This window comes from Lipotes vexillifer, unplaced genomic scaffold (assembly GCF_000442215.2).
Source record: "Lipotes vexillifer unplaced genomic scaffold, Lipotes_vexillifer_v1.1 scaffold1492, whole genome shotgun sequence".
Taxonomy (NCBI): Eukaryota; Metazoa; Chordata; class Mammalia; order Artiodactyla; family Lipotidae; genus Lipotes; species Lipotes vexillifer.
In genome coordinates, this window is record NW_006769666.1 from 544,705 (window position 1) to 569,393 (window position 24,689).

A 24,689-nucleotide genomic window follows, 5' to 3' on the forward strand; every position below is an offset into this window, starting at 1 on the left:
ATGCCATGGGCCTTAGAAGTTCTAACTTTATCTGAACAGAACAGAATCTCTTTGAGATTCCTGAGTTCTAGCCCTTATACTACAGTAATGTGAAGCCAGCACAGAATTCTAATACAAACTCCTTGACAACTGAAACAGCTTATGTAAAAGGGTTCTCCAATTTAAAAAATGTTAATTTAAAATACTGTTTTTAAAAAAAATTTTCACTTTCATTCAACATACACCATGTATCTTCTACGTGCCAGGCACTGTCCTAGAAGCTGACAATAAGAAAAACAGCCATGGACTCTGCCCGCAAAGAGCCTCATCTAACGGGGGAGGTGGACATTCATAACACAAACACAGGCAGTTACAGTGTAAGTGCTACGAAGGGAAGGACAGGGCATTAGAGTACGATAGACAGATTAACTGAGATTGTGTAGCCAGGGATGACGGAAATAACATTTCAGCTGAGACCAAATGAGTGACTGAAGTTGGCAGATGAAGAGTAAAGAGAACAGAGTTCAAAAAAGATTACAGGACTAAGAAGTCGCAGGGGGGCTTCCCTGGTGGTGCAGTGGTTAAGAATCCACCTGCCGATGCAGGGGACATGGGTTTGATCCCTGGTCCGGGAAGATCCCACAGGCTGCGAAGGAACTAAGCCCGTGCGCCACAGCTACAGAGCCTGCACTCTAGAGCCCGGGAGCCACAACTACTGAAGCCGGTGCGCCTAGAGCCCAAGCTCCGTAACAAGAGAAGCCACCACAGTGAAGAGCAGCCCCCGCTCTCCACAACTAGAGAAAGCCCACGCACAGAAACAAAGACCCAACGCAGCCAAAAATAAATATGTAAAAGCAAAAAAACAAAAAACCTCCCTCTGCTTTAAAAAAAAAAAAAGAAGTCTCGGGGGTGGAAGAGAGCCTGTGACCAGAAATTCCACGAAGTCAGCATGGGAAGTACGCTGTGAATAAGCAGGTGAGTGGACTGCAAGGAGGTCAGTTAGGCAGTGGTCAGACGAAGCAGGTTCCTGTAGGCCAGGAGCCTGCAGGCAATACCCTACCAAGTACAAAGAGCACAACAGGGCTTTGAGCAGAGGGTGACATGATCTGATTCACCTACGTTTAAGAAGATCACTTGCTATGTAAAGAACAGTTTGGAGGGAAGAAGGAGTGGAAGAAAGATCTGTGACATGGGAAGACAACAAACTATTAATTTTAATAAACCATATATTCTTTTTTTTTTGCAATACGTGGGCCTCTCACCACTGCAGCCTCTCCTGCTGCGGAGCACAGGCTCTGGACGTGGAGGCCCAGCGGCCATGGCTCACAGGCCCAGCCGCTCCGCAGCACGTGAGATCCTCCCAGACTGGGGCACGAACCCACGTCCCCCGCATCGGCAGGCAGACTCTCAACCACTGCGCCACCAGGGAAGCCCGCATAGACCATATATTCTTAAGTAACTTTACTGAAGTATAATTTACTTATAATAAAACACATCCAGTTTAAGCGCACAGTTTAAAAGAGGTCGATGAAAACACTCAGTAACCACCAGCAAACTGAGATATAATTTGCGTCACCCCCCAAATTCCCTCATGCCACTCTGTAGTCAATCCCCCATCCCCTAATTCTGATCTGCCTCTGTAACTATAGCTTAGGTTTTCTTTTTTGACAATTTCACATTGATAAGTGGAATCCTAAGAGTATTACTCTTTTGTGACTAGCTTCTTTTGCTTGGCATGATGTCTTTGAGATTCATCCATGTTTTGCATGGGGTGGTAGTTTACTTCTTTTATTGATGAATAGTATCCCATTGTATGGATACATCACAATTTGTTCACCTGCTCACTGGTATTTGGATTGTTTCCCATTTTCGGTTATGAACATTTACATACAGTATTTGTAAGGATACATGTTTCAATTTTTCTTGGATAAAAATCCAGGATAATTGATAAGTGAATGTTTAAATTCACAGGAAATAAGCTAACTCCTTACCAAAGTGACTGTACCATTTTACACTCCCACCAGCAATACGCGGCAATCCCAGTTGCTCCACATCTTTGATATCACTTAGTTTTGTCAGCATCTAAAATTTTAATCATTCTACTAAGCGTGCAGTGATGTGTCATTACGGTTTTAGTTTGTTGGCTAATGATACTGAGCATCTTCTCCTGTGCTTATTGGGTGTTCATAGGTAGATTTTCTTTCGTAAAGTGGCTTCCCAATTTGGGTTGTCTTCTGATTAGGTTATAAGTATTTTTTATATATCCTGGATGCAAGTCTATTGTCAAATATATTTTTATGAATTTTTTCTCTGTTTGTGGCCTGCCTTTTCAAATGCCTTTAAAATTTTGTAGTAGTCCAATTTGCTTTTACTTTCATGGTTTGTACTTTATAAGTCCTATCTTTAAAAAAAAATCTCTTCCTTATGGTAAAAATAACAGAGATTTTCTATGTTTTCCCCCAGAAGTTTTATAGTTTTAGGTTTTAACATTGAAGTCTATGATCCTTTTTTTTTTTAAATTTATTTTTGGCTGTGTTGGGTCTTCGTTGCTGCGCACGGACTTTCTCTAGTTGTGGCAAGCGGGGGTTACTGTTCATTGCAGTATGCGGGCTTCTCATTGCAGTGGGCTTCTCTTGTTGTGGAGCACGGGATCTAGAGTGCAGGCTTAGTAGTTGTGGTGCACGGGCTTAGTTGCTCTGCGGCATGTGGGATCTTCCCAGACCAGGGGTTGAACCCATGTTCACTGCACTGGCAGATGGATTCTTAACCACTGCGCCACCAGGGATGTTCTATGATCTATTTTGAGTTCATTTTTTACATGATGTAAGGCAAAGTTGGAGGTTCATTTTTGCATCTATTGATATCCAATTGGTCCAGCACTGTATGCTGAAAGAGTATCTTTCCCCATGGAAATACCTTGGCACTTCTGTTGAAAGTCAACTGACTAAACATGTTTGCATCTATTTCTGGCTTTTCAACGTAGTTCTGTTGTAAATACTCTGGAACATTTCCACATACGATCTCTGTTGCATATTCTTCTTCTTAAAAGAGCCCTTAAAAAATGTAAAACCTATTCTTAGCTCACTGGCTGCGAAGAAGCAGATTGTAGGCCACACGTGCTGAACTCTGCTCCATATGTCTACCCTCATGACTACGCACACTGTCTTGATTTCTATAGTTTCAGAGTAAGTCTTGAAATCAGATGGTGTAATTCTTCCAACTTTGTTCTTTATTTCCTCTAAAATCGTTATGGATACTTTAGGTTCTTTGCATATCCACATAAATTTAACAATCAGCTTGTCAATTACTACCAAAAAAAAGAAACCTGCCAGAATTTTGAGTGAGAATGCACTGAATGTACAAATAAATTTTGAGAGAATTAGCCTCTTAATAGTACTGTGTCTTCTGATCCAAGAATATGGTACATCATTTAATTTATTTGGGTCTTCTTTTATTTTTCATGGCAATGTTTTCTAGTTTCTGGTGTACAGGTATTCCACATATCTTGTTAAATTTACCCCCAAGTATTTCATGATAGTTTATGCTATTATAAATGTTTTCTTAATTTAATTTTCCACTTTTTTGTTGCTAGTAAAGATATATGGATTTTTCTATATTGATTTTGAGTTCTTGTTAAACTCACTTATTACTTCTGGTAGTTTTAATAGGATCCTTAGAGTATACAAATAGATGATAAGCACATCAACAGTGCTCACCATCACTGCATCTGGAAAATGCAATTAAACACAGGAGATACCAATTCACGGTCACTAAAATGGCTACAATCAAAAGGACAATTATAGGACTTCCCTGGTGGCACAGTGGTTAAGAATCCACCTGCCGGGCTTCCCTGGTGGCGCAGTGGTTGAGAGTCTGCCTGCCGATGCAGGGGACGCGGGTTCGTGCCCCGGTCTGGGAGGATCCCACGTGCCGCGGAGCAGCTGGGCCCATGAGCCAGGGCCGCTGAACCTGCATGTCCGGAGGCCACAACGGTGGGAGGCCCATGTACCGCAAAAATGGGACACAGGTTCGAGCCCTGGTCCAGGAAGATCCCACATGCCGTGGAGCAACTAAGCCCGTGCGCCACAACTACTGAGCCTGTGCTCTAGAGCCTCCAAGTGACAACTACTGAGCCCATGTGCCACAGCTACTGAAGCCCGCACGCCTACAGCCCGTGCTCCACAATAAGAGAAGCCACCACAGTGAGAAGCCCACACTTGCCGCAACTAGAGAAAGCCTGTGCGCAGAAACGAAGACCCAACACAGCCAAAAATAAACAAAATAAATAAATAAAATTTTTTTAAAAGACAATTATAAATATTGGCAAGGATGTGAAGAAACTGCAACCCTGATACATTGTCAGTGGGTATGTAAATGATTCAGCCACTTTGGAAAATAGTACAGCAATTTCTTATAAAGTTAAACATAACTTTGCCATATGACCCAGCAATTCCAATTCGGTACGTCTACCCAGGAGAATTGAAAACACAGGTCTATACAAAGACATAATGTTTATAGCAGAATCAGTCATAAAAGCCCCAAAGTGGAAACAATCCAAATGTCCATCAGCTGGTAATGAACATACAAAATGTGATATATCCATACAATCCATACAATATATTCCTTTTTATCCAGTCAGCAATAAAAAGGAACAAACTATTGAAACATGCTAAATTATGGATGAATCTCAAAAATGATATGCTGAGTGAAAGAAGCCAGACACAAAAGACTACATATAACATGCTTTCATTTACATGCAATGTCCAGAAAAGCAAGTCAAAAGAAACAGAAAGTAGATGAATGGCTGTCAGGGGCTTGCTACGCAAATGGGAACGAGAGATCTTTTTGGAGTGATGAAAACTGTTCTAAAACTGGATCGCTCTGATGGTTGTACGACTTTATACATTTACCAATAATCACTGAATTACGCTTAAAATGGATGGTTTATGATATGTAAATTATACCTCAGTAAAGCTGTAAAAGAAAACTTAATGCCGAGTGAATAGTGAGTTTGTAGAATGTTATATTCATTAAGATGGAATTTACATAAATGTAAAAATACAATATACACACACACATATAGAGAGAGAGGTATAATATATGTAGTGCAATGTGAATGCACGAACTAGATACACACCCAAATCAGATATACTGGTTGCATCTGGGGAGGGATGATAGGTCTGAGGAAGAGAACATAGAGGACTTTATTTGTCATGTTTGAGGCAAAAACAAACACATGGCAAGATGTTAACATTTGTCCATTTTGGGTGGTAGATACGTGAGTTTTCCCTAAATTATTTTTTGTACTCTCCCATATTTTTTTCAATTAAAAATCAAAACAAAACTAAATTAAACCAAAAAACCAAAAGCAAACATAAATTATTACCTAGTTCCTTCATTAATTTTAATTCCTTTACGGCTTTAATTCGAATATCAAACACCACCTAAAATAGAGAAATAAACTAATGACTGCGTATAAGTTAAAAGCAATGGGAGGAGAGGCAACTGAAGATTGCCCGTGTGTCCAATACACAGGTTGAGCTATTAATTACCTTACAGTTAGCAGTGTTTGCCTACTTGAAAAAAATTTTTTTCCATCTCTGAAATTATTTTCTCTCTTCTACAAAGTCAAAGGCAAAAACTTAGATCTCGGTTAAGTTTTCACCAAACTGATAATAATTGGAATGGAAAGGCCGCCTACAGAAAACTTTAGAAAACCAAAGACTTAATAGTAGCAAAAGGCAAAAGTTGACAAACAGTTAACTTTTCTGATGATAGCAAACAAAAGAAACTATAGGTTTCTTTATGTTAAGAATGATGAATTCAGGGTCAGTGCAGGGGACATGGGTTCAATCCCATGTCTAGTCTGGGAAGATCCCACATCTTCGTTAATAATATAATATAAAACTGTACTAATAATTAATAAGCATTAATAATATAAAAATGTACTAATCCAAGGGTGCTATTTAAAATTTCTACTTAAATTATTTTAGACTGTGTCTTCTTTTCTTTTTTAAAATTCAGGCTAATTGCCTCTAGGGCATAAAATCGTGGAAATTTAGGGGTAAAGCTGACGACAGAGACCATTGACTCTACTTCCCCACCGGTGCCCCCGCCATGCCCCCCACTGTGCCAAGACGGAACGGAGCCTGCAGTAACCAAGGACTGCACCAGCCTCCCATTCGGGGTCAGGGGCGGTAGGTCTCCTGAGATTTGGGCCATTGACCTTATACTGTTCCCACTAATGTGCAAACAAACCTTAAGAAACTATAATTTTATATAAAAGAAAACACTCTAAATTTTTAAAATAAAGTGACAGAAAAACTTAATAAGTGGAGACTACATAAATATAAAAAGATGTTTCCTGAAATAATGTTGAAGGAAACCAGTATAATAGTCTTAAATGGAAAACTGAAAAAACTCCCTTTGAAGAGCAACTGGCTTTATACAGAGCACAGAGTATACTGTCAAGCAATTTAAGATAAACTTTAAAAAACCCAAACACCAAAGAGCACAAAACCAAAACATATATACCTTGTTTTAAAAATATAGAAAAGACTCTTGAAAATAGCATTTCACAGTTCTCAAAGTCAGAAGATTCCATGAACTAATTAAAAAGGTAACTTCCACATTCTAATTCTAGGCTTTGGAGGGAAAAAAAGGCATATATTTTCTGGAAATATGCCAAGGGCTAACAAAGGTAAGTAAGCAATAATCAAATGTTACAAATAAAAAGGTGATTTCTTAAGATTCAGAAGTCTACTGAGATAACTGTTCTGGAAGATGAAGGTGTTGCTTTCTAAATAGAATTGTATTAATGGAAAACCATCAACCACACTCAAATCAATGTTCTACTCACTGTGGTAAGAGTTGCTGATATTTTAACATGTTCTTCTTCAGAGTCTAATTGGCATAAATTTTTAACTTGGAGCCAGTCGATCTCATTCACACTGGTGATCCATTTCCCTTGTTTGGTCAACAAACTGTAGGGTAAAAAGACATTTAAAAAATGTGTCTTTACACAGCCCTTTTATGGATCAGAGAGGATTGGAAAATTCATGCTTTTCTTTAGGCACCACTTCCAAAATTCTGCATGTGTCACTTAATGTGACTAATTAAAGGTGACCAAGTTCTACTGAGTTGGGTTTCTGAAAGTTCACTATCTTTTTAGGGTAGTGTTAAGACAGTATTCCACGGAGTCTATATTCATGATTCCAAATATTCTTTGATTTGTACAAATAATTTGTTGCCACATTTTTCAAAGAGAACTGTTGTAATTGAACAACCAGTTGTTAACGTCTACCTGCACGCTGCAATCACCAGGGGAGCTTTAAAAGAGTACCTACGCCAAAAGCCCACCCATAGACTTTAGTAGTTTAAAAGCAGGACAGCATGCACAGCCGTGCAGACTGACGCTGAATAAAATACCACATCTGGACTTCCCTGGTGGCGCAGTGGTTGAGAGTCCGCCTGCTGATGCACGGGACGCGGGTTCGTGCCCCTGTCCAGGAAGATCCCACATGCCGCGGAGTGGCTGGGCCTGTGAGCCATGGCCGCTGAGCCTGCGCGTCCAGAGCCTGTGCTCCACAACGGGAGAGGCCACAGCAGTGAGAGGCCCGTGCACCGCAAAAAAAAAAAAAAAAGTACCACATCTAATGGATATCATTCACATCATATACTCTGTATGTTTATATTTTTATTATAGAGGTTTTAAAAAATTTTATGATAGCAGATGGCAGTGGAGTGTCTTGTTCTAACAAGATTTTCCTGCAGATAATAGTAAAGATTCTTGAGGAAGGAGTGACTTCTTACTAATTCACAAAGAGGCACTGAGTGGGCTAGCGGAAGTCCTCTTTGGGAGTGTGTAGCAGAGCCCCAAAACACAATTCTACTCTTCATTTCAGTTATTCCTCTCTGGGACTCCACCTTGAGTTAGCAATCTTAAATAGAGCAAAGCTTTAAGCACAAAGATGTTCCCTGAAGACCACCTTAAAATAATGAAAAACTGGATGATAACAAGGATGCTAGCTAAACTATCTAGCACTTACTATGTGTAAACACTTGTAAGCTCTTAACTCCTTCAGTCCTTACGACTGTATGAAGCTGGTACTAATTATTATGCTCATTTTACAGAAGAAGAAATTAAGCAGAGAGAGATGATGTAACTTGCCCACGGTCACACTACTAGTAAGTGATAAAGCTGGAAACAAAGCCAGGCAGCCAGCCCCCAAGGCCTTGTCTCTACCCACTCCTCACACAGGAGCAGTCAGGTAACCTATAACACCAACATAGGTTATTATGCAGCCATGAAATGAGGTTTATGAAGAGCCTTCAAACATGAGGGGAGGGCTTCCCTGGTGGCGCAGTGGTTGAGAGTCTGCCTGCCGATGCAGGGGACACGGGTTTGTGTCCTGGTCCGGGAAGATCCCACGTGCCGCAGAGCGGCTGGGCCCGTGAGCCATGGCCGCTGAGCCTGTGCTCCGCAACGGGAGAGGCCACAGCAGTGAGAGGCCCGCGTACCACAAACAAAACAAAACAAAACAAAACAAAACAAAAACATGAGGGGAAAGCAGGATATAACTATTTATCTACAATATCATCAGTATTATGTTTAAAAAGGAAAAAACCAGACTTCCCTGGTGGCACAGTGGTTGAGAATCCGCCTGCCAATGCAGGGGACATGGGTTCAAGCCCTGGTCCGGGAAGATCCCACATGCCGCGGAGGAACTAATAAGCCCGTGCACCACAACTACTGAAGCCCGCATGCCTAGAGCCCGTGCTCTGCAACAAGAGAAGCCACTGCAATGAGAAGCCCGCGCACCGCAACGAAGAGCAAACCCCCTCACTGCAACTAGAGAAAGCCCACGCACAGCAACGAAGACGCAATGCAGCCAAAATATATATATATATAAAATAATAAATTAATATGAAAAAACCCTTCAAAACAAAAACCCAATTATTTGAGCTCAGAAAGCTAACAGTGACAGACACTGCATGAGTGTCTGTCACGCAGACACGCATGAGTGGTATGGTGATGCTGTTTTGGGTCTCCTGTCTTCACCTCTATATTTCCCAAGTCCTAATGAAAGTATATTACTTTCTAAAAAGAAATTTATAATAAACTTTTAAATTAAATAAACAAGATAGGGAAATAAATGTCTGGAAAACACTTGTCGAAAAGAGAGTGATAAATGTAATACAAAATAAACACACTTCACAAGTGCTCTGCTTCTCTACGTCACAGCCACTAATAATAATACAGAGCCTCTGTAATCTATGTATATTCACAGCACTGATAAAGCAGGGAACTGATTCATTGGTCATAACCTGAAGTCTTCAATGTGTGGAAGTTGGGGGGGGTTACAGTGTATGATAATGCTGACCACGGAAGTGTACTGGCACAGACATGGGTAACAAAAATGAAGAGAGGAAGCACCCCCGAGCTTCAAATGTGACTTACAGGAACCAAGGCTGCAATTCCCCAAGTAATTGCCTCACCTGGGCAGCTGGGAGGATCTCAAGCATCATAAAAAGGATTATAACAAAAAACTGAACTGCCTTCTGAGATCCTTGTGACAAGACAAATTTAGCTGTGATAATACCTTCCTCATGAAAAATTTTAGGAACTTTCTCTGTGAGAATGTGCCCTCCGTCTTATAATGAGTGCTAATCAGAATTAATTGATAAGATTCTGTTTTACGGCCAACTAATCTACACTATATCTAGCCTATACCTATATTATTCAGTTACCACATTTACCAAAAAAAAAAAAAAAAAAATCACATTACAATATCATTTTTCTCCAGGTTGCCTAACCACGAACATTCCTATTTACAATATATAGAACACAATGTCTAGAAGTAAAACGAAACATTTAGTTATCATTATTAATATAAAGCTTTAGAGTTCTAAGATACAGCACTGTAACTACAATAAGTTTAAAAAGAATTCTTCTCTTAGCAAGTTACCTGTTACCATCATTAGAATCCTGAATTAAAATTGAGCTTCCGTTTCTGAGACCTTGTTCTCTGAATGTCTTCTTCAAGTCTTCCCTGGGAATGGCGGTCCAGCTCTCTGCACCTACAGACTCAGCACTGTTGACTAAGATGACTCCGTCTGGGATTGCACAGGCTGTGAATACACTACCTATTTCTGCATTAGATGGAAAGACATGTGGAGAGTCTATCAACTGCTGACACTGCTCTTCTTCACTGCTTGTTGCCGGATGAAGAACATTTAAAAGCAGAGGTTCACAGTCACTACCAGCTGGAATCTGGACTCCGCCAACCTACAGCAATATCAAGTCAGCCATTAGTATAGCTCATATTTGCCAAAATCAAGTCAACACAGTAATGTAGACTCTTGTAGAACAATTCCCATTTTTTTTTCTTTTCACATGAAATAAAGTTTTCACAAATGTCTTTTAAGTATCAGAAGAACAGCTTTCGATTTCTGAAGCTTTTTCTTAGCCATCTTTTACTTTTTAGGAGAGAAATCTGAAGTGGAGACAGACACGTGAGTCCTCAGCAATGGTAAATGTATGAGGTGGACCGAGGACGTCCACTGAGTGGGTGAGATGCTCCTCACTGCTCTCTTGACTGTGCTCCCCTAAGTCGCCTCTAGCCCTAACAGTGTGACGAACCGCTCCTTCTGAATTCTCATCAAGAGTATGTAAAGGGCTTCCCTGGTGGCACAGTGGTTGAGAGTCCGCCTGCCGATGCAGGGGACATGGGTTCGTGCCCCGGTCCGGGAAGATCCCGCATGCCGCGGAGCGGCTGGGCCCGTGAGCCATGGCTGCTGAGCCTGCGCGTCCAGAGCCTGTGCTCCACAGCGGGAGAGGCCACAACAGTGAGAGGCCCGTGCACCGCAAAAAAGAAAAAAAGAGTCTGTACAGACCCTCCTGCTCACCTATCTCAGCACAGTGACCCACACTATGTGCCTGAAGGATACAGACTGATCACTTATTTACCTTTGTGTCTAGCTTCTGACACACAGCCTGGCACCGTGGAGGTGTTCTACAACTATCTCTTGAACATATAACCAACACTGACTGTACTTAAAATTTATTGGATAGGGCTTCCCTGGTGGCGCTGTGGTTGAGAGTCCACCTGCCGAGGCAGGGGACACGGGTTCGTGCCCTGGTCCAGGAAGATCCCACATGCCGCGGAGCAGCTGGGCCCGTCAGCCATGGCCGCTGAGCCTGCGTATCCGGAGCCTGTGCTCCGCAACGGGAGAGGCCACGACAGTGAGAGGCCCGTGTACCGCAAAAAAAAAAAAAAAAAAATGTATTGGATATTTCAGCAGTTTTCTAATATGTAAGTGCTGTCGCATATGCTGAATAAAATTTTATCACAACTTAAAAAATATCCAAAACTCTCGTGAACATTTCTTCAACACTTATTTACCTCCACCCCATTCCATACAAAGATGTCTTCCCCATCAGCAATTTCAATTTCACACAGTGTCAGGTGATCTCCTAGGAAGATGAGATTATCAGTGAAACCATTCTCATGATCATCAAAAACAAATTTAACTAAAGCAACAGCCAAGACACAAACATTTGTTTGAAAAGAAGCATTCTCATTGAGGAAAACTAAGAAAAAGGGAGTAATTATGTTTGTTATATTGATATTATTTTACATTATTTTTATCTTTCTTCCTTCCATCACGCTCTTTAGCCTTTTTTTTCCTCTGTTTTCATTTTATGTAAGCATTTCCCCCATAAGATTTGTGGGCATGAGAGTAGGAAAAAAAAAAAGTTAATAAAAAAGGTCAACTGTACTTGACACTGTGAACACGGGGAAGGCTTACACATCAAGCGGTCCTCACTCACCCACTAATGAGCTGTATGACCTTGTGGACTTCAAGCCTCTATGCTTCAGTTTTCTCATTTATGAAATGGGGATAAAGGAATTTTGTGAAAATCAAATTAGATAATTTACACAAAACACTTATCTCAGTATTTGGTACCGTGAAGTCCAAGATAAATGTTACTGCTGCTACTGCTATTACTGTTCTGTTGTTATTTAAAGAAAGTACTTTTAAGCTCCTGAAGCACTTTTGTTTTGCTACAAAGTCTGAAGCTGAGATTGGATTAAAAAAACAAGCCATATTTAACAAGATTTAAATGGTTTCAAGCCATTTTACTCAGAAGTTTGTGGTAATATAAAAAAATTTCCAAAGCCTTTAAGAAAAACTTTGTTTAGGTAGAGAAGTAGCCTTAATTTCAGAAAATATAAAACATTTCCACGTTAGCAAAATTTCACACATCACATATACTGGATACATTATAAACTAAATAAATTATTTGTTTTATTAAATATGAAAAACTAAACATATTACTTGTTAAAACCAATGTGATGAGAACCTGCATAGCTAAGAAAAGGAGTATGTAGGGGAAAGACTGGCCAAGAGCAGAAAAGTCTCAGGTGATGATGAGCCCCACAAAATGCACAGATGATCCCCACAAAATGTACATACACACAATAAGTTGCTGGGTTTTAATATTTCTCTTACCATCAAGTGTCTGGTAAACATGAAGTCCTGCTGGTACAAACTTTGCAACACTAAGAACCATATCTCCTTCCCAAAATTCTAACAGCTGCAGAATATGAATGAAAGAAAAGAGAACAATGAAAAATCACATATAGATCACTTTTCTAGGTTAAGTAAGAAGAGCACTGTGCCAATTTACTTATGTAGCCGATACAGGGAACAAGAAAATGAATACGACAATCCCCATCCAGCACCAAAAATGAGGAAAGTAGACATCTTTCAATGTTAAATCAGTCAAATCCAAAGATGGTTAATCTCACATCCATTAGTGACTGAAGAACCCTGACATACACAAAGAGCACAATGACCATCTAAACAACAACCATTTCTACTTAATTTATGGGAAGATCACTTTTATCAGAAGGCAAGCAAAATGATCAGTGTGCCAGCCCAGGAATCCTGGTCCAAAAGAGCAAAAATTATGTGTTTAATCAGTACTATTCAGGGAAAAGCAGCACACATGAATACTCTTGTTTCTCGAAAGGAATGTCTCCCACTGTAAATTTAAAAAGTAGCATTACCAGTTTATTTAATAGATTACCAGGGATTTGTTTTTTAAGTTTCTAGCTCCAAGACTCTGGGGACTGTGGTAACCTCACCAAAACAATGTCACCAATAAAGGTCAGTCCTATTTAGTCCCTCTCCACAATATCACAAGACAGTTCTCTTAAAAAGAAATTTCATACTTACACATGGTTACTTAACTGTCAGGCTCTCAGTCTCTTGCCAGTGGCTTAATTCTAAGATAACAGAGATGTGCACTTAAACCATCAAAAAGCAGACTGGTGTGAAATCTAAACCTTATAAAGGTGACCAAGGTCTTTTCCACTTGAAACGTTACCCTAGGCAGGGTCAAATCCCCAAGTCCACCTATATCATCACTGCCAGGATTGGCTCAGAAATGAACTTTTAGTGGAAAAGCTCAGAAGTAGATAATTTTAGAACTCGTGATCCTGATCCAACATTTAAATATTCAAATCAACTAAAGTTAAAGAAGAAATTGGTCTGCTTTTCTTTGTACAAGAGGAAAATCAAAAGAAAGCTAACAATTTTGGTAAATGATACAGTTTTTCAGAAAATTCACTTAATTCTGAGCGGGGGGGAAGCTTACATTTTCTATTTCCCTTTTCCTCTATCAGGAAGCAGTGTGGAGTGGAGTATAATTAAGAGGAAAGAAAGAGTAGGGAGACCAGGGCTGGAGTCCTAGTTCTACTGCTAACTAGATGGCAGACCCTGGGCAAGCCATTAGATCTCTTCAAATCACAATTTCCTCATCTTTAAAATGGGGTTATCTTGCCCTCATGAGGTTAAAGAATCATATGATAGAATTTATATGAAAACATTGTAAGTAAAATAAAGAGCACTGTTGTTGTCGTCATTAAAACACGACTGGATAAATAATTTTGAGACAATGATTACAACAATGTTTGCTTTTACTATAGACCAGTAGACATTTTCCTTCACTTAGGAATCTTATTAATAAATGTTATTCTACACTGAAAGGTAGAAAAGTTAGTTGCTTTTATTTGTTTAGTAGCTCTTGGTTTTAGGCAACATAATTATCTATCTTTTTACTCCTTTTAAAAGACAATTCTCTTTCATTTATTTTTCCCAAAAGAGACAACCTTATACTCTTTCTCTCCCCCAGATTAAATATACCAGGCTTGATTCTCCCCTGAAAACCTGCTGGCAGGACTCTGTGAGTCTTGATTGTGCAGAAGAGCCTCTCTAAGAGATTTACGAGTGAGGGGAGAACATTTGGACCATCGCTCTATGGAAGTGGTAGATGTAGGATTTTCCTAAGCAGCTGTGAAAAATAAATAGTTGTATCCTAAACAGGAGTTTGAAAAGGAGAATCCAGCTTAAGACAGCTTAATGTCTATTAAGAGTAAGTGAGGCTAAATTACCTGAAATATTGATTGTCGAAGATCTCCTAAAGTTTTTCTTTTATCAAAGGTCAAATCCCACATGCTTTCTGTTTGAGAGACTACTGGGTGCAGAGCCCCATTGAAGAAACGATAATGAGGGCCGAGGTGGAGATGCAATTCAAAATTATTGTTTGTAGAATCACATTCTGCCCTTTAAAGAGGCATAAAAAATACATAAATGTCATGTTTTTACAGCAGATACTGTTTCATCTCAAACCAAAAACATTTGATTTACAATATAAAGAAGTTCTCCACTCCACCTAAGTAATTATAATTAACATCCTTTTCTTCCATGCTCCAAAATAACTCAGTTTAGTTTCTCAATTAATAGCTCTGCCACGGTGAATTCCAAGGAAGATGGTTTTAATGCACACTGTGCAGTGTTATTCTGAACAAATACTGACACTTGAACTCGTCCAATACTGAGATTATAATTATGAACAAAATGCTGGAAACACGTTCCTATAACTGTGGTAAGTGCTAGATTTACAACTTCTATTTTCTCCTTGCTTCAACTAGACCCCACAGACTCTCCCATAAACTATTTGAAGTCAGCTTCATGATCCTTGGAGTCTGCTCTCTCCAAGTCAAATGGCCTCAGCAGCAGCCGGGCGCTTGCTACACTTTTCTGAACCCACTCAGCTGCTGTGAAGCACGGCACCAAAAACACTTCAGGCAGCCCCACCAATGGAGAGCTGGATGAAGCTATAGCCACCATTCCGGTACCTCAGGCACAATTCTGTGAATGCCGTCAAAGACAGCATGAGCTTTTCCATGACCACATTAAAAAGCTTAGTGCTCGGACTAAAACCCCATAGGCTGTTTTTGTTTTTAATACCAACTGCTAATCCACACCACTCATGCAAGATGGTTATCTTTCGCACTTAAGATATTTTACTCTGTTAAATTTTTATATTTTTAGTGTCTTGATTTTTGTTGAGATGTCCTCTGATCTTAATTTGCCATTTTTTTCTCAGCTTCAAATCAATGATAAAAATGTTGAACACATCCCTGCTATGTAATCAGCCCCTCAGGTCCACAAGAAGACCATGGGAACATCCATTTCCCTAATCCAGTACCTCCACCGACCCAGAGAGCAAAGAACCAGTTCTTCATGGTCCAAGGTTAGACCTCAAAAGAGAAGGTTCCCATCATCAAGTTCTCACAAACCATCCCTTTAATAATCCACTGTAGGGTTTTGCCCAAGATTGACATTAAGCCAAACAGTCTGTAGACTCCACAGTTCCTCCCATTTGCCCACCTCTGGTCTGAGGTCACTACGGGCTAGTTCTTCACAAACCACTTACACGTGAGGGCGGATTTTCACAATGGGCTCTGTGCCGAGGGAATAACCTGACAGGCCAGGACACAATTCATTCAGCACAACTACGTGCTCACAGATTTCTCTAGTTTTCTTAGGCTTCAATCTCTACTCAGCGATGGCCATTTGTCATTATTTCATTCACTCGCACTGGGTAATTTCAAAGTAAAAGATACTCTCAGTATAAAAATTCAGCAGCTAATAAAAAGACACCGGCATTAAACAGTTCACTTTTTCCGCTTTAATTTTTGTTACTGAATACTTAAGACCTAAGTTAGATCCTCGCTCCCCAGAAAAACGATTCAAACTCTAAAAGTAATTTAAAATTACCTTTGTATTTGTAGTTCAATGTTGGCTGCATCCATCTCATTCAGCAAATGGCACGGAACCCTGTGTCTTGGGTTAGCTCGAGCTGTGAACAAAATTTTCCATTAACTTGTGCTGACTACATAAAAACTGGCTGCTGAAGAGGTAGCACAGAAAACTAGAAAGACCTCGCTGGGAGCTAGGAGAGCTTCTACTGCCTGTGTGAACATGAATTTTCTCTGGAACTCAGTTTTCCCATCTTCAAATTGAAAACATTAAAACATATGAAAGGTAAACAGTTCTTTAAGCCAAGCTAGAGAATTCCATTTCTTCAACTCTTTCCAAATATACTTTTTTAAAAGAACACCTACTGTTTTCTTCTTGATAAGAAATGTAATAATTGGTCACTGTGAAAGTTCTGGAAATGATTTTTTTTTAATGTAAAATAAATAAATATTACCTATAATCCCACTCCTAGGGAATACTGCTAAAATGTGATCTATATACTTCTGGTCTTTTTTCTGTTCTACACAATGTGTCTACACACACACACACACACACACACACAAACACACACACACACACACACACACACACACACACACACACCACACTTATTTAAAGCAACTGGGAGTATAGTCAACAAACATGTAAGTTGCTTTTTCATTTCATATGTTGTGAATATTTTTCCAAACCTTTAAATGATTGCATAGTAGCCCATTCTATAAATAGCATAATTAATCTAACCAATCCTTTTCTGGTAGACATTTAGGTGATTTCCTGTTAGTCATTACTATAAAATAACAGGGGTAGCAAACATCTTTGAACATAAATAGGTATACACAGTCCTGATTATTTCAAGACAAATTTGTGGAAGTATAATTATTGGTTTAAGGTTTTTAAGTACATACAACCAAATTGTTTGTATTACTTTATATACATACCAAATATAGAGGTAGTGCCAACTGTTGAGAACCAGGTTAACAGAAATATTTGATTTGGTAAGAAAAAGGTTGTCATTCACTGCTGTTATGATTCATGTTTTTTGGTCATGGGTCAGATGGAATATTTATTTTTTTTTGCAGTGTACTGGCTGTCCTTATTTCTTCCTTTGTACGTTAGCTATTTATATCCTTTTCCCAATTTACTACTGAGCACAATGGAATAAATGTAAGAGCACTCTACAGATAGGGGAAATAAATTTGTCATATATTTTGCTGTTTTCCACCAGCTTGTCATTTGCCTTTTGGTATTACATAATAAGGTTTACATCACTTTTCCTCTATTTTTTTTTTCATTGCTTTTATGCTTAGAAAGGTCTTCTCTACCTTAGTATCAGAAAAATATTTATATTTTATGCATTTGAAGGCTCCTTTTTTACATCAACATTAAAGGAACTATAATTTCATGCAAGTGATAAATATAATCACTTGATTGTACTAACTGCTCATTCAAGTGATTAGCAACTAACCAACTTCTCAGTTGTATTTATTAATTCATTTTTCCCCTATTTATCTGAAAAGCTACCTTTTCATGGATTAAAATCTTAAAAATACTTAGATCAACTCCTGGGCTTACTGCTCAATGGTCTGTCCAGCTCTTTGCACTAGCACTACACTGTCTTAACTGCTACAGCACCATAAATATGCTTATACTGACACAGTAAAGTCTCCTTGAGTAGTCCCTTCTTCAATTTTCATTAATTTATCTTCCCAGGTAAATTTTAGGATCATTTTGCCAAGTTCCATCCATTCATCCCCCAAAAAAGTCCATCAAGATTTTTGTTAGATCTTTATTCAAATCTTAAGCTAACTGGAAAACTGTCACTTAGTACATATTCCAATCATGTACACACTGAAGTTCAGTTTAGTGAAAAGGACAATATGTCATCTGAAGAAAGTGATACACATTTCTGTAACTGTGAATTCAGCTCCCCAATATTTTTATCAGAACGATTACCATATTTTTTCCCCTCAGAAAAAAACAAACCCCCTTCTGGTCAACAGAACAGTTATGTAATTGTTTCAGATCCAGAGAGTTAATTTCCTTTGATTCATCTGCAAATCGGTAACTGCTTTACTCTTATTCTTTACAAAAATGATCACTATGCTCAGTCTCTAGGAACAGTAAGTATCCTCATCTCTAATCATAGATATGTCTGAATCTAAAGAGCTTTCCCAGTTGCACAAATTTTGGGAAGTGATCAAATAAAGTCTTACAGACTGATTCATGTTAGTAGCTTCAATTCAAAAATTTATCACTGTGGGTCTCAGTGTTTAACCTCCACCATGGTATGAACTCTCTTAGAAGATTCAACAGAGGGCTTCAGAGATATTTCAATTGCTTAGAGACTTATCACCTTGAGGAGAAGGAAAACAGAAAGGAAAATAGAAGAGAACACATGAAAATAAGACCAAGGCCACTTGCAGCTCAAAGACAACACATGGCCCAACTGCAGAGAGAAGCCTGAGCAGAGGACAATCACGTCTGCCCACACAAGAAAACATGATGTGATCCAAGAAAATGCAATTTTGAAAATCTAACTATAGCCTCATACTATTACAGGGGAATAAAACAGAAATATATAATCTTTATAAAAGGACAGAAGGTTGAGTTTTTTCTGGTATATTTCTTATGGTTAGCTTGAAAATATTTTAAAATGTTTCAAGAGTAGACCTTCTAAAGGGGTAAACTTTCAAATAACATTCAATATTTATCTTCTAAAGTGATCAACTTAAACAGGGACATTTATCTTTCCATACCTTCAGGGGGTCTCTGCAACTGGGATTTCCGATAAAACAACATGTAGGCACTTTCTTTACCCTGAAATTGCTGTTCAATATCCTTTTCCTTAATTGGCTGGACTTTGGAATCGTTTATATCAAACCAGTGGGGACAGGAGGGTCTATCATTTAATCCTGGGGGTTCTGAAGTAAGTGTCTTCAAAAGTTGCTGATCATTTCTTCGTATATCAGATTCACCCTGGAGAGAACAGTCCTTCAATAGACTAACTGTACTTTCATCTGAACTGAGCAGAAATATCTGAGAATGAAGCTGTAAAAACTATACAGAAAAAGAAAACAAACATTAGGTTAATGAAAAAAAATTTCATTGACATGATTACAAAATCTTTACCTTCCTTTCTGTGATTATGATTAGATATTTTAACGTCAACTTTTTGGCCTGGTCAGCTAAGAGGGAAAAATATTTCATTTGGGCCATGATAAAACATTTAATAAAAACCAGAGTGCTTTCTGTTAAATAGTCTAACAGTTATACCAAGGGAGAAAGCTGCCATGACACAATCTTAAAAATACTTTAATTATACCTCGTAACGCTGTTTTTAAAAAGTCTTTACTGAAACAGATTAGATAGAACAAACACTTTTGAAATGTTTAAAGCAATCCAAACAGAGCACAAAACAAAGGCAATTATACAATGAAGTACCATAGAAGATAATTTCAAAACTAGTGACTCAGACAAACTGTTGGGATATAGTCATAATTATAAGCTTACATTAACTAAATTAAGTGTTGTCTGTCCCGGAGGCTGACAGGCTAGCCCAGGAAATCAAAACATTGCAAGGCTTAAGTCATAATCTCAAAGACTATTATTTCTCAGGTTCCTCTACCTAAAGGATTAGGAAGAAAAAAACCTTCTCTCCCCATTGCCTATCCCACCTCCCCATCCCCTGCTCTACTCTTCTTTTAGTCCCTAATCTCTATGTGGCTTTGTATCACCCCCTTTTCTCTCAGTACAAACTACTTTATGTAGAAAATCACTTGGGAGGTATATGTAACATTTGCTTAGATCATCAATCAACACGGAAAAGTGATTTTCTCATTTTTTCTTGGAAAGGAAGAATTTATGATAATGTATACTCTCTAATCTAACAGAAGGGTATAGGGCATATGACCCAAAGGCATTATTGTTAACACTGTGTATAACAGATGGTAATATAGTTTTGTAGCTAATTTAAGTACAATAAAATAATAATTTGAAACCTCTGAGTAATGAATACTTTCTGTATAGCGAATCTTTTCTTTGTTTGATGGTTGAGGATTAACTCTTAAACCTCAAACTTCAGTGTAGTCTGGTTCCAGTAATGGTAGAGAACTTTTAATTGGACTAACCCCACTGATTAAAAATTATAAACTTTAGACAAAATAATGAAAACAATTGTTTGGAGAGTAACCAAAAGCTGACCTAAAGTGGAGGGAACATAATCCTTCAAAAGGGAAACAAGCTAGGTGAGTCCTGCATTAACCCACCACTTCCCAGTTTGTAGCAGAGCACGGCGGAAGAGAGTTCAAGCAAAGGGCAAGAGTCTTACTGGACTAAGGAAACAGAATTTGAGACTGCCACAGAGCCCAGAAAGTGAAAGAGAAAATCCCATAAAGGAGCCCCAAATCTCTATCAAATCCTCCTCAAATCCTTGGCTGAGTCTTAAATGGTACATGGACAGCCTGAGACCCAAGGAACTGAGCAGAAAGCAACAGCTGAGAGATTTAAGATCTGAGTAGAGATTTTAGCGCCCTGCTGCTGGGTAGAAAGAGCATATAGTTAAATAAACATGTTGTGAATGGAATAATAAATTAAGATAGATTAGAAAAAAGAAAGAAAGAGCATGGAGTTCAAGTCCTGCCAAATTAGAGGCATATGACAAACACCTCAGGCTTTCCACTGAAATCCTAGAAGGGCCATGTCTCAGGTCAGGGATTGGCAAACTTTTCTACAAAGGGCCAGACGGTAAGTATTTTAGGCTTTGTGGGCTAAGAGGCAAACTTGAGCACCTTTCTAAAGATAACTGTCTGAAAATATAAAGACAGTTCTTACCTGGGGGCTGTACAAAAAAGGCAGCAAGCCATAGTTTCTCCATGTTTGCTAACCTCTGCCTTAAGAGGGAGGACCATCCAGGCCCCAAGACTAACAGCTACTCCCTAGGACTAACAGCAACACATCCACCCTACCAAAGCCCCAACGAAGCTCCCACAGGATCAACATGATTCAAAGTTACTTAATGGCCTGTTAGAATATAATGAAAAACCCTTCAGAAACAATAACACAGGACTTGCCTGGTGGTGCAGTGGTTAAGAATCAGCCTGCCAATGCAGGGGACATGGGTTCGAGCCCTGGTCCGGGAAGATCCCACATGCTGCGGAGCAACTGAGCCTGTGAGCCACAACTACTAAGCCTGCGCTCTAGAGCCCACAAGCCACAGCTACTGAGCCCACACGCCTAGAGCCCGTGCTCCACAACAAGAGAAGCCTCTGCAATAATAAGCCTGTGCACCGCAACAAAGAGTAGTCCCCACTCGGTGCAACTAGAGAAAGCCCAGGCACAGCAACGAAGACCCAATGCAGCCAAAAATAATAAATAAATAAACCTTATAAAAAACAGTAACATAATCCACAGCCTCTAAAACACATCATCCACAATGTCCAAGAGGCAATATAAGAGTATATGACATGCAAAGAAACAGGACAATGTGATTCATAACCAAGAGATGACAGTCAATTCACAAGAGAAAAAAAAAGGTAATAAATACAGACCCAGAAATAATCCAGATGTTATAAGAGTAAACAGCTATTGAAATATGTAAATATGTAAATTTACAGGAAAGGATGTACAGAGTAGGTTCAAATGGGGAATTTCAGCAGAGAAATGGGCACTTTAAATAAGAGCTAAGAAAAAATTCTACAGCTGAATAACACAGTATCTGAAATGAAAAAATTCATTAATTCATTGGCTGGGCTTAACAGAAGACTGGATACAGTAGGAGAAACAATCAATGAACATGAAGACGGATCAATGGAAATTATCCAAATTGAGGGTGAGGGGAAAAAAAAACACCTCCTCCTAGAATATCTAAGACCAGTGAGGAAATACTGAATGGTCCAATATATATGTAACTGTAATTTCTGAAGAAGAGAGAGATAATGGGGCATAAAGACAAATTGAAAATATAATGGCCAAAACTGAAGAAAGATTTCAAGCCACAGATAAAAAAAATCTTAGCAAATACAAAGCAAATAAACACAAAGAACACCATACTGAGACACACTGTTATTAAATTGCTAAAAACCAAAGATAAAGAGATTATCTTAAAAGTAGACAGAAAAAAAGGACACATTACATTTAAGTAACACTGACTTCTCAGCCAAAATAAAGGAAGCCAAAACATAATAAAATGACATCTTTAAAGTGCTGAAAAAACCAATAAGAGCTATTAACCTAGAATTCTGTATCCAGGACTTCCCTGGTGGTGCAGGAGCCTGCCAATGCAGGGGACATGGGTTCGATCCCTGGTCCGGGAAGATCCCACATGCCATGGAGCAACTAAGCCCGTGTGCCACAACTACTGAGCCTGTGCTCTAAAGCCCACGAGCCACAACTACTGAGCCCGTGTGCCGTAACTACTGAAGCCCGTGTGCCTTAACTACTGAAGCCCACGTGCCTAGAGCCCATGCTCCGCAACAAGAGAAGCCATTGCAATAAGAAGTCTGCACACCACCACGAAGAGTAGCCCCCACTCCACCCAACTAGAGAAAACCCGTGTGCAGCAACGAAGACCCAATGCAACCAAAAATAAATAATTTTAAAAACAGAATTCCATATCCAGCAAAAATACCATTTAAACAAATGAATGCAAGATAAAAACTTCAGACAAACAAAAGCTGAGAATATTTTTGCCAGCAGTTCTGGATGCCCAAGAACCGCTAAAGGAAGTTCTCTAGGTTGAAGGGAAATGATATTAGATGCAAACCTCATGCAAGAAGGAGCAATGAACACCAGAATGGATAAAATAAAACATGATTTTTTCATTAATTTCTTTAAAAGTTGCTTAAATGTTTAAAGTAAACACATACATACATACATACATACATACATACATACACACACGGTGAATTTACATATAATGGTAAAATATAAGACAACAGCAGAAAAGGATGGAAGTCAGGAAATGGAATTATACTACTGTACCTTGTACATCTTACCTTGTACATGAAGTGTTACACTATTGGTCTGTAATTTACAATATTAACTTATGTACAGTGTAAGCCCTAGAGTAAAAAAGTTAAAGTAGTACAGCTAAAAAGTCAACAGAGGAGACAAAAATCAAACACTAAAAATTACTTGATTAATCCAAAGGTAAGAAAGACAGAAAGAAAGGCAGGAAAGACAGGAGAAGCAAATAAAAAACAAACGGCTACATGATAAATTCAAACTCAACCACACAATTTAATACATTAAAAATAAATGGGGGGCTTCCCTGGTGGCGCAGTGGTTGGGAGTCCGCCTGCCGATGCAGGGGATGCGGGTTCGTGCCCCGGTCTGGGAAGATCCCACGTGCCGTGGAGCGGCTGGGCCCGTGAGCCATGGCCGTTGAGCCTGCTCGTCCGGAGCCTGTGCTCCGCAATGGGAGAGGCCGCGGCAGTGAGAGGCCCACATACCGCAAAAAAAAAAAAAATAAATAAATAAATAAATAAATAAATGGGGACTTCCCTGGTGGTGCAGTGGTTAAGAATCCGCCTGCCAATGCAGGGGACACAGGTTCAATCCCTGGTCTGGGAAGATCCCACATGCCGCGGAGCAACTAAGCCCGTGCGCCACAACTACTGAGCCTGTGCTCTAAAGCCCGCGAGCTACAACTACTGAGCCCACGTATGACAACTACTGAAGCCCGTGTGCCTAGAGCCCGTGCTCCGCCACAAGAGAAGCCACAGCAATGAGAAGCCCATTGCACGGCAATGAAGAGTAGCCCGTTTGCCGCAACTAGAGAAAGCCCGTGCACAGCAACGAAGACCCAATGCAGCCAAAAATAAAATAAATAAAATAAATTTATGGAAAAAAAGGATGTACTACGTTGACAGATGAATGAATAAAGAAGATGTGACATACATATGTGTACACACACACACGAATATTAGCCATAAAAAAGAATGATTCTTGCCATTTGCGACAACGTGGATGGACCTGGAGAGTATTATGCTGAATGAAGTAAGTCAGACAGGAAAAGACAAATACTGTGTTTTCACTTATATGTGGAGCCTAAAGAACAAAACACAAATATAACAAAATAGACTCACAGATACAGAAAACAAACTAGTGACTGCCAGAGGGGAGAGGTTGGGGATGGATGAAGTAGGTGCAGGGGATTGAGAGGTGCAAACTACCAGTTTTAAAATAAATAAGTCGCAGGGATGTCGTGTACAGCACAAGGGAATATAGTCAATAATATTATAATAACTTTGAATGGTGCATAATCTATAAAAATATCGAATCACCTTGGACACCTGAAACTAATATAATATTGTAAGTCAACTGTACTTCAATTAAAAAATGTAGGGCTTGGGCTTCGCTGGTGGCGCAGTGGTTGGGAGTCCGCCTGCCATTGCAGGGGGCACGTGTTCGTGCCCCGGTCCGGGAGGATCCCACGTGCCGCGGAGTGGCTGGGTCCGTGGGCCATGGCCGCTGAGCCTGTGCGTCCGGAGCCTGTGCTCCGCAGCGGGAGAGGCCGCAGTGGTGAGAGGCCCGCGTATGGCAAAAAAAAAAAAAAAAAAAAAAGGGGGGGGGGGAGAAAAGACACGGAAGTAAAA

General features: G+C 39.5%; 1 protein-coding gene across 1 annotated transcript in view; it reads right to left on the bottom strand.

The window, feature by feature from the left end:
- Positions 1-24,689, bottom strand: part of USP40 (ubiquitin specific peptidase 40) — a 104,865-nt gene that overhangs the window by 44,369 nt on the left and 35,807 nt on the right. The window contains exons 10-17 of the mRNA XM_007445733.1: positions 18,852-19,152; positions 16,114-16,195; positions 14,442-14,613; positions 12,496-12,580; positions 11,385-11,455; positions 9,948-10,267; positions 6,839-6,962; positions 5,366-5,423 (exon numbers count right to left, since the gene is read on the bottom strand). Of these exons, the coding sequence (XP_007445795.1) occupies positions 5,366-5,423; positions 6,839-6,962; positions 9,948-10,267; positions 11,385-11,455; positions 12,496-12,580; positions 14,442-14,613; positions 16,114-16,195; positions 18,852-19,152 (1,213 nt within the window). The remainder of the gene's footprint in view (positions 1-5,365; positions 5,424-6,838; positions 6,963-9,947; positions 10,268-11,384; positions 11,456-12,495; positions 12,581-14,441; positions 14,614-16,113; positions 16,196-18,851; positions 19,153-24,689) is intronic.